The 11,107-nt window shown below is 44.4% G+C and overlaps 1 protein-coding gene across 1 annotated transcript in view; it reads right to left on the reverse strand.

Moving 5' to 3' along the window:
• LOC145115903 (uncharacterized) overlaps positions 1 to 5,378 on the reverse strand; it is a 168,052-nt gene extending 162,674 nt beyond the window's left edge. Inside the window, exon 1 of the mRNA XM_079052261.1 lies at positions 5,216 to 5,378. Within this exon, the coding sequence (XP_078908387.1) occupies positions 5,216 to 5,378 (163 nt within the window). The remainder of the gene's footprint in view (positions 1 to 5,215) is intronic.
• Between the last annotated feature and the right edge of the window lie 5,729 nt (positions 5,379 to 11,107).

Below are 11,107 nucleotides of genomic sequence, written 5' to 3' on the forward strand. Positions count from 1 at the left end.
ACAAGCATGCCTTGTCTACACTATTAGACAAGTCAATATTAAGTACACTATTTCCTAGGCTATCAACACAAGTCACTGTTTCATACACACCATTACAAGGCAAAGCTTCAAACATAAAAACACCATTCTTATAAACAGAAATTGAACCATTCAAATCATTAAAAGAATATGTAAAACCTTGTCTGAACAATGCATGAAATGAAATAATGTTTCTCGTCATCTCAGACGAATAGCAACAATTTATTAAATCTAATCTAACATCATTACTAAGCAGAAGCTGATAAACTCCGATCTTGGTTACTGGTGAAGACTTTCTGTTTCCCATGATCAGGTTTATCCTTCCTCGCTCTATCTCCTCACTTTCCTTTAGACCCTGCAAATCAGAACAGATATGAAAACCACATCCTGTATCAAGGACCCAAGAACGAGAAGATAATGAGTTATTAGCAGAAATAGTGTAAATACCTGCCGAAGATGGCTTCACTTTGCCATCCTTGATATCTTGCAGATATTGTGGGCAAGATCTCTTCCAATGCCCCTTTTGGTTGCAGTAAAAGCAAACTGCCTCTTTTGGATCAGAAACATGGGGAGTGGAACCATTGGGCTTAGCCTTTGGGCCATTACTAGATGACCCAGCTTGAGCCTTGCTCTTCCAGTTTTGCTTGGGAGGACCTTTCCTCTTTTTCCCCTTTCCCTGTCCAATAGCCAAAACAGGGGCACTCGTAGGTGTGGAGGGTATACTTTTACCCTTCATCCCTGCCTCAGCTGTCTGCAACAAGTTGTGCAATTGGGCCAAGGTCTGCTCAGTATTGTTCAAATGGTAAGTTAGAATAAACTGACCATAACATTCAGGAAGTGAGTTCAAGACCATGTCAATGGCCAATTCCTCATCAAAGTGAATATTGAGCTTGACCAAACGCTCTATGTAGCGTTGCATTCTTTGCACATGTGACACAACCGACTCCCCATCTTTCATCTTGCAAGCCATGAGTGACTTGACTACTTCGAACTTTTCTTGACGAGCTCGCTTATGGTACTTTTCCATAAGGTCCTTGTTCATCTCGAAAGGCCAGTAGTCCTCATAGTACCTCTGCAGTTCTGGGGACATAGTTGCCACCATGATGCATGCCACTTTGGTAGCATCATCGTAATGTTTCTTGTAGGCAGCAAGATCTTCAGGAGTAGCTTCATTCTCATCAAGCTCTTTGAGCTCCTTTTCAAGAACATATTCTTTGTTCTCGAAACGAAGAGCCATCTTGATGTTGCGCATCCAATCGTTATAGTTTGAGCCATCCATAACGAATTTGGAGCATATATTGAGCAAGGAGAAGTTCTGGTTGGAGGAGGATGAAGTAGAAGTGTTTCCAGGAGTAGACATCTTCAAAGAAAGAAAGTTTTAGTTAGATTTCAAGATACCTTAATAGAATAACCCAAAGATATAATATCAAGGTTAGGATCCAACTATGAAGATTCACAACTCAGAAATGGGATGCCGAGATCCAAGTGCAAATTTCATAAGGTAGGCGAATGACGATTCACCAATTCCACCATTAGACGAAACAAACGAAGTGAAATTCCTAATTCTTTTGAGATACATTGAAACTATTCAATGGCATGTTTTAATCTCAGATTATGCTCTTCTATTTGTGACTGGGATGCCGAGGATCACAAACAAGATGTGAATAACCATGCAAATATGCTTGGTAACCTCATTGTCTTTATCATTAACTATTGATGTGCTGGTAAACCACACACGCTCCATCAAAATGACAATTATGAGATACCCATTACTACTCTTTATTAGTGCCTTTTAGTGTGCTGGTTAACCACACACGCTCCACTAACGACCAATAAAGCATAATGTGCAATTTCATGGATTAGCATACTTTTCACATTTTTCCTAAAGTAACTAGAGTTGGGATTTTGAAAATAATGTTCTAGTACTTTCTTTAATATCATTATACTTTTAATGAGAAGTAGTTGTCCTATCAAATCCGTTCTGCTAACGACCCTCCACTAATCAAGGAAGCGGTGGGTGAGAGTGGACACCCATTCAACTACCATTTTATAGGCAGTTTCCTTATACCCCCCTTATAGATTAGCTTCGTGAATAAGGCATACTAGCGATTTGACTGACCATGTTCTTATACATATATAATATTAAACTTTTAATTATAATATATATATATATATATAAGGTGTGTTTTAAAACATTTTAAAACTTTAAGGGTTTATAAATTTCGAAATTTAAGCTATTAAATTTAAATTTAAATAAACCAATTAACTAGATTTAATATTTATCTTTTAATTAACTATTAATCAAATTATTAAATCTTGTAAGGATTATCTAATTAAATTAATCAATTAATTTAATCCTAATCCTTATCCCTCTAATTTCGAAAAATAGGGTAAGGATAATTATCCAATTAATCTAATTAAGTAACAATTATCCAAAAACAAGAAACCCTAAAACTTCTAAGCAAATTTCGAAATTTACAAGGGAGGAGGCTAGGGTTTTCAAAACCCTAACCCTAATTTCGATTAGGGTTCTTTGGAGGCTAGGGTTTTCGAAAAAACCCTTTGATCCAAAACCCTAGAAATCGAAAATTTTGGCCTTTAGGGTTTAATAGCTATAAACCCTAATTTGCAATTCAACAATTGTAGCAATTCAATTTAAAACAACAATGGCTCTGATACCACTGATGGGTTTTATGTACAACAAATAAACTAGAAAACAATTCCTAAGTTCACATGCAACCTACTTTGGATCTATGTTTTAACTATTGAACATACAACTTTGAATTGCAAAACAAGAACCCTAGAGGAGAGAGGCTAATTTCGAAATTAACAAACTAGGGTTTAGGGTTTACATACCTTTCAATTGTTATAGCAAACAATTGACAATCCTCTTGATCTTTATCTTGATCTTCTTGGAAGCTTTAGCACCACAAGTGTAATGCCTCTAATGGAATCACACCCAAACTAGCAAGAAGGAAAGTAGAAGAGATAGGGGAGAGGTAGTATGCAATTTCGGCCACTAGGGTTTCTTCCAAAGAATTCAGTACCCAAAATGTGAGCCAGGAGGCTCCTTAAATAGTTGAGGGAACTAGGGTTTAAGGGAAACCCTAGTTATCCTTTGCTTAGGGCCTAAGCAAACCCAAGGGCCTTATCCAAGCCCCTATGGACGAAATTATTAGGGTTTCCCCTAAAGATTTCGTCCACCCTCTTCCAAGGGGTTTCTAGAGCCTTCCACTCAACTATTAGATAATTGCAAACTAGTCCCTGCACCTTATAATTAATTCTTTTAACCCCAAAATCAATTCTGATTAATTTCTGGCTAACAATTAATTAAACATAATGATTTCTAATTAATATATTAATCCATTAACATATTAATAAATCATTTATATTAATTTATTAATCTTATAAATTAATATCTCTCCTTTCATAATTTCCTTGTCCAGTTGCTAGGTTGAGGGCAACCCAAAAGGACTGTGCTGCTATCAATTCAAGTACATACCAATTATAGTTATGGGCTTAGACACCTAATCCAACAGTTTCTTCATCGTGACCTTATTCAGCTCCCGGTAGTCGATACACATGCGATGAGACCTGTCCTTCTTCTTCACAAACAAAATCGATGCTCCCCAAGGCGAACTACTGGGCCTAATAAATCCTTTGTCTAATAGCTCATGCAATTGTGTAGACAACTACTGCATCTTGGGATGAGCCAACCGTTATGGTGCTTTGGCTATCGGAGCCGCACCTGGAACTAGGTCAATCATAAACTCCACCTGCCTCTCCGGAGGTACCCCCAGGAAAATCCTCTGGAAACACATCAGGATACTCCCGCACAATCAGCACATCATCCACGGTCGCCTTACCCTTATCCCGGGTATCCATGACATAGGCGACAAAACCCGAGCAACCCTGATGAGGATAACATCTGGCCCTCACTGCAGAACACATACCTAGCCCACGCTGCGACCTCTCACCCTGAATCACCAACTCTCCCCCACTTGGGGTCCGAACCCGAACTAACTGTTGCTTGCAGTCAATCACCCCCCCCCCCATTAGGGGTCAACCAATCCATGCCCACGATGACCTTGTTCCCGCATAGAGGGATGGGAACCAGATCAACCGCAATATTTTGTATCGAAATCAGTGAGTACTAGCTGGTTATCTTTGTTATTACTACCATGAATATTTTGTACCGAAATCAGTGAGTACTAGCAGTAAAAGTGCTTTGATAAATAGTGATGAAATTTCATAGTACGATCCCTACTTGGTCCCTCTATGATCGCTAGGTGTAAACTAGTCGTATATAATTAAGATTGAAAAGACAGTCGAATGAGAGACTCTGCCCTAAGTCCACAACCAAACAAGGAACAGGAAATAAGGCAGAATTCTTTGTTTACACTAAGCCATCATAGCTCAACTGCAAGGATTCTTTGTTTTTATATGAATAATGTGATTTCTTCGGATAAGGAAGCAATTTATGATTACGATTTAATTTGACGAATCCCAGCATATTGCCTTATTGGTGTTGGAGCAGCAAGGGTAGTGGCAGCATAAACAGCAACAATCTGCTGTTTCTTCGAGGGCTCTTGTGTTGGTTGTCCCTTTTTCTTGCTCCAAGACTTTCCCTTATACTCACTCCCTTTGGTTGGCTTAGGAACGGGGGCCATCACGCCTTGGCGGACTCCATGGTCCACGAGTGTCTGTGCCAGACGCTTGGCACTGTCAAAAGTAAGTGGATTTGCAGTTATCATGTTTCCTTAGATTTGAGGAGATAGTCCCTAGATGTACCTTTCCACTTTCTTACTTTCCGGGGTGACCATCCCGGGACACAAAATATCCAGGTCACTGAATCTGGCAGTGTAAGCAGCAATATCGAAGTCCTTCATTGTCAGACCCCAGAGCTCTTGCTCTAGCTTTTTCACCTCGCCCCTCGGGCAGTACTCTTCCTTCATCATTGCCTTTAAGTTCTCTCAGCCCATTGAGTTAGCCACTGTGAGGGTTAGTGACTTAACATGGCCATTCCACCATGTAAGGGCCCTGTCAGAGAGGGTGCAGGTAGCAAACTTCACTTTGCTCCCTTCTGGGCATGCACATATCTCAAAGGATTTGGGTTTGCAGTTGGTGAAGTCTTTGTAGGAACACTCCCTTGGGTTTCTGTGGCTATCTTCATGGTTAGATTGTTTGGCACCACTACCAGCTCCACTGGCACCACTAGCGTGGATTTGAGTCATAGCGGCTGTTACGGTGGCTGTTACAGCAGCCTGGAAAACATCAGGGTCGTACTGTGGTGGTGGCAACGGTGGTGGATTTGCTGACGTGTTGTTGATGACAAGCCTTATGGGTCTACGTGGAGGCATCTTTCCTGTTATAAGGTTTAAAAGATGAAATGGTGGTAAGTCTTCAGTAGTGGTTATATGTCAAATGTTATTTGAACTAGGTTATCTTAGTTTTGTGTGTATCATGTTCCGACTTTCCAAATGTTTTGTAAACAATTCATAACCGAAATCTATTGTAACATCCGGATTCCCAAGTATCTTATTTTAAGTATCTTATATTGAATTTTAGAGAGGGACTCAGCGAGTAGGCGCCCAGACTCGCCGAGTGGGATCGCGATGTTTTGGTCTGATTTAATGAAGGACTCAGCGAGTCCATACGTGGACTCGGCGAGTCCACGCTATTTAATGAAACCCTAATTTCTCGGGTTTGGGACCTATTTAAGGACCCTTATAGCCACCATTTGCGGCTACCAGACCCTTGAGAGAAACCCTAATAGTGCTTGAGCGTTTGTGAGAGAGAAGAAGCCATTATTAGACCTTTGTGGGTTGGTTTTGCAAGAAGAAGTTGATTCCAGCTTAGAAGAGGCCAAGGAGGTTGCATATATATGGATTTCAAGCAAAGGACATCATCCTTGAGGCAGTATATCAATCCCCTTTCTGTTTTGTTAAAGAATCCATGGATCTAGGGCTTTCTATACTCTTTATTGGGTTGATTTGTTGGGAATATGGTCCCTTATCATGATTAGAATTCAGATCTGGATCCATAGTGGTCCAGAGAACTTATTCCATCTTGCTTTATGAGGAGTTATGGAAGAAATGGACTTAGGATGTTGTATTTGGGGCTAAATCTTCAAGTAGAGTCATTTGGACGTTGCATGAGAATCAAGTTCAAACCTTTATGTGTTTATTGAGCTTGGGAAGGTCAGATCTATGGATTAGAGGAACAGATCTGACCTCAGAAGGTCATTTGAGTATGAGCATGGCGGCAACTCGCCGAGTCCATAAGTGGACTCGACGAGTCGAGTCGGGGTTGAACGGATTCAGAGGACCCGCATGGACTCGCCGAGTCGCCCAGGTGCACTCGACGAGTCGGGTCAAAGTTTGACCGTTGACTTTCGTTGACTTTAGGGTTCTGGTCAAGACTGATTCAGGAGAGTTCAGGGAAGGGTAGAATGGCCTTCTACCCAGTCTGTAGAGATGAGATCATGAGAGAGTATTGATCGGGAATATTATTTGAATAATAGGAGGAGGCTAAGTCGGGACGTTGAGCACGAGAGGTTATTTGACTTCATTGAGGTGAGTCTTCTCACTATACTGTACCTGGAAGGGTACCTATGTATGACCGGAAGGTCTTGTATGCTATGATGTATGTGCTATATATGGTTATGTGATATGAATGTGCTATGTATGATTATGTATGATAAGGATCGGAAGGTCAAGATGATATATGTATGTGCTATGTATGTTACGGACCGGAAGGTCAAGATGATATGGACCGGAAGGTCGAGAGGTTACGGACCGGAAGGTCGATACGGGTAGGACCGAAAGGTCTACCGGGATTTGGGACGGAAGTCCCCTGAGACACATGGATCGGAAGATCCTATAGAGTTATGGCCTGGAAAGGCGTATGTGGGGTAGGTGGTATTTTGGGGAACTCACTAAGCATTTATGCATACAGTTGTTGTGTGATGTGTTTCAGGTACTAGCAAGGATCGCGGGAAGGCGCCGGCATGATCCGTACACACTTATGGAGTTTATGATGTTGAGATCTTGGAACATGTTTTGTTATGTTATAGTGGACAGATTATGTTTTTATGATTATCGTGTGAATGAAAGTATGTTTTAAAATGAAAAATTGTTTTGAAAAATTACGTCGTTACATCTATGTAAAATAAACTTATGAATTTTTAATAGTAACCACTCTCAAAAGAAATTACGAGATTTGATTTACTAGTATTAGTTGCTATGAAAGAGGTGATAAGCCTAACACATAGTGTGAGTAGTGTAATCACTAGCTCAATAGGTTATGTTAGTTTATTAATTATTAGCATGACGCATAAGGTGTTCTGCCTCCTCGCCTGTCTCGCAAATGGTCTCTTCTGCTCTCTGTACTTGCTATGATTGCCCTAGTTTCACCTGTAAAGATTTGTTGTCTCTTGGTGGCTATCTTTTCGTCTGATCTCTTCTCGGAATCCTCCTCATGAACCCCTCCTGGTTCTTCCTCGGCTCCTTTGTTGGTAGTTGTGGTAAGGTTGTGTTGTCTAGATATGTTGGTGCGAGAATAGGGGTCTAAAAAGAATCTATGAGGTTAATAGAAGCATTTTTGATGAAATTTTTACGGCGTGATTCTTACCGGGTCCTCCTGATTTGTGATGCCTTAGCCTAGGAAGGAGTTTGCTGATATGTGATGCTTGAGAGCGAGTAGGTAGCAGTGAGGAGCTGATGAGAGGTCTACTGAAGGGTAGCCTATGCCAGTGAGATATAGATTACTTGTGATCTGGGATCCAAGGAGGAGGACTTAGGGTGAATACTGATGCGGTGTGAACGGTAGTATAGGGCCCGTACTACTGAAGACACCGGAGCAGTGCGCACTCTAAGTAAGAATCCATTGGGTACTAAGGAACAAGTAGGGTTGACTATCGAGTGCGAGTATGCTCGAGCGAGTCTCTGATATTTTTATGTTGTGTTACAGAGACATCATGGTTGGGACATGCCACAGACCTGAGTCAAGCGGCGTGAGTGACGAGGAGCGTCGTCAGATGATCCACGATGAGGTGGCGGCGGCGATCAGGGCCGAGATTCCGGAGATGTTTGGGTCTATCAAGACCACACTGATTGAGACTTTCGATGAGCGGTACGTTGCGGTGACTGAGGTTGCTGCTGCTGCAGCTACTGCAGCTGTGGCTGCTGCCAGACCTCAGGGAGGTGACTCGTTGTTGCTTCGAGAGTTCAGCAACACGAAGCCACCAGAGTTTGATGGGACGCAGGATCCGATCGCTGCGATGAGATGGATTGCTGATATCGAGGGATGCTTCTACACGTGTTCATGTCCGGAGCTTCTGAGGGTACGGTTTGCGTTGAACCAGCTTCGATTGGGAGTGAAGGATTGGTGGAAGTTCGTGACGGCGAGCTTCACTCTTGCAGAGATTTCAGCGGTGACCTAGGAGAGGTTCACCACCATGTTCATAGATGAGTATGTTCCCCCTGTGGAGAGGGAACGGTTGGTTCAGGAGTTCTTTACCCTCAAGCAGGGTACTGATTCGATTACTGTGGTTACCAGAAAGTTTCATGAGAGGGCGATGTTCTGCCTTGAGCAGGTGTCTACTGAGCAGGCACGTATGAGCCGGTATTTGGGCATTTTGAGGAGAGACGTTCGGGAGTTCGTGTCGAACTCGACTTACCGGACATTTGCTAAGCTCCAGGCAAATGCCCGGAAGCGGGAGATTGAGTTAGAGACTCAGGCCAGGGAGGAGGCCCAGTCTCAGAGGATGGATCGGCGGCCGGCACAGTCTCAACCGGCAGCCAAGCGGGCCAAGTCCGCTGATACGAGATCTGGAGACCAGAAGGGTCGCACTTGCGGAAAGTGTGGCAAGGGACATGATGGGGTCTGTCGATCGGGTGCTTGCTACAAATGTGGCAAGGAGGGGCATATCGCCAAGGATTGCCCCAAGGGATTTATGGTTTGCTTTCATTGCAACCAGACTGGCCATCAGAAGGCCGAGTGCCCGCAGTTACATCAGGGATCATCACATGGATCTGCACCTTCTGCTAGGGTTACCGAGGTTCGGCCAGCGAAGGCCGAGGCACCGAAGGCTCGCGGGAGAGCTTTCCAGCTGACGGCGGAGGAGGTCCGCGCAGCGCCCGATGTTGTGGCTGGTATGTATTCTTTATTTATTTATGTTGAGTTGAGATATTATGCTTATATGATGATATGCATAGGTACTTTTCTTGTGAGTTCTGTACCTGCCTTAGTGTTATTTGACTCGGGTGCGAGTCGATCATTTGTGTCGATAGCGTTTAGTCGGCACATCAGTAGCAGACGAGAGGCGATGAGTCGACCTCTGCGAGTTTCCATAGCTGTTGAGCGAGCGGTGTATGCTATGGAGGTGATACGAGGATGTGTACTCGAGATCTTCGGTGTTCAGTTCCCGATAGATCTGGTCCCGATAGCGATGGGGGACGTGTGTGTCATAGTGGGCATGGATTGGTTGAGCCGATTTGGGGCTGTGATAGACTGCGAGCGACAGTTGGTGACGATACGAGACCCCAGTGGGGGAGTACTTACGGTGTACGGCGAGGGTACCCGATGTGGGTCAGCGTTCTGTTCGGCTGCCAAAGCAAGACAGAGTTTACAGCAGGGTTGCAGCGGGTTTGTAGCCTATGTGATGGACACACGAGAGGCCGCTGGGAGGCCGAGTTCGGTGGATGACGTCCCGATAGTGCGCGAGTTCCCGAATGTTTTTCCCGAGGAGTTGTCGGGTGTGCCTCCCGAGAGGCAGGTAGAGTTCCGCATTGATTTGGTTCCGGGGGCAGCGCCTATCGCCAAGGTGCCTTATCGCCTTGCGCCGCCAGAGATGCAGGAGTTATCCTCGCAGCTTCAGGAGCTGCTGGGGAAGGGGTTTATTCGACCGAGTAGCTCGCCATGGGGAGCGCCGATCCTTTTTGTCAAGAAAAAGGATGGTTCACACCGGATGTGTATTGATTACCGGGAGTTGAACAAGTTGACGGTCAAGAACCGTTATCCATTACCGAGGATCGACGATTTCTTCGATCAGTTGCAGGGAGCATCTTGGTTCTCCAAGATCGATCTGAGGTCTGGATATCATCAGATGAGAGTGCGTTATGAGGATATCTAGAAGACGGCGTTCAGGACTCGTTATGGGCATTACGAGTTCGTGGTGATGCCTTTCGGGCTCACCAATGCACCGGCAGCGTTCATGGATCTCATGAACAGGGTGTGTAGACCGATGTTGGATCGTTCGGTGATCGTGTTCATCGACGATATACTGGTGTATTCGAGATCTAGAGAGCAGCACGAGGAGCATCTGAGAGAGATTCTCGGGGTATTGAGGATGGAGAGGCTTTATGCCAAATTCTCCAAGTGCGAGTTATGGTTACGGGAGGTCCAGTTCTTGGGACATCTCGTCAACCAGGATGGGATTTTGGTCGATCCGGCCAAGATTGAGGCGGTTATGAGTTGGGAGGTGCCGAGATCTCCCACAGAGATCAGGAGTTTTCTAGGATTGGTCGGCTACTATCGGAGATTTATCAGGGATTTCTCCAAGATTGTCGTGCCTCTCACCAGGTTGACCCAGAAGGGTGTTGCTTTTTCATGCGGTCCGGAGCAGCAGACCTCGTTTGAGACACTTCGCCAGAGATTGTGCGAAGCCCCTGTGTTAGCCCTCCCGGAAGGGATGGAGGATTTTGTGGTGTATTGTGACGCATCGATATCGGGGTTGGGTGCGGTGCTTATGCAGAGAGGGCATGTGATAGCGTATGCATCGAGGCAGCTGAAGCCTCATTGTATGGGGTTCGGTGTACCATTTACACAGACCGTAAGAGTTTGAAGTATCTGATGAATCAGCCCAATCTGAACATGCGTCAGAGAAGATGGTTGGATGTGGTAAAGGATTATGATTGTGAGATCCTGTACCACCCGGGAAAAGCTAATGTTGTAGCTGATACGCTAAGCCGTAGGGCGGAGAGTGCCCCGATCTGAGGCACTTGTATGAGGTTGACAGTGATGACCCCGGTGTTGGACGCCATTCGGGAGGCCCAGTCAGAGGCCGTGATACCGGAGAACCGCAAGA

This window comes from Lactuca virosa, chromosome 5, assembly GCF_052849685.1.
Source record: "Lactuca virosa cultivar CGN04683 chromosome 5, Lactuca_virosa_CGN04683_v6, whole genome shotgun sequence".
NCBI lineage: Eukaryota > Viridiplantae > Streptophyta > Magnoliopsida > Asterales > Asteraceae > Lactuca > Lactuca virosa.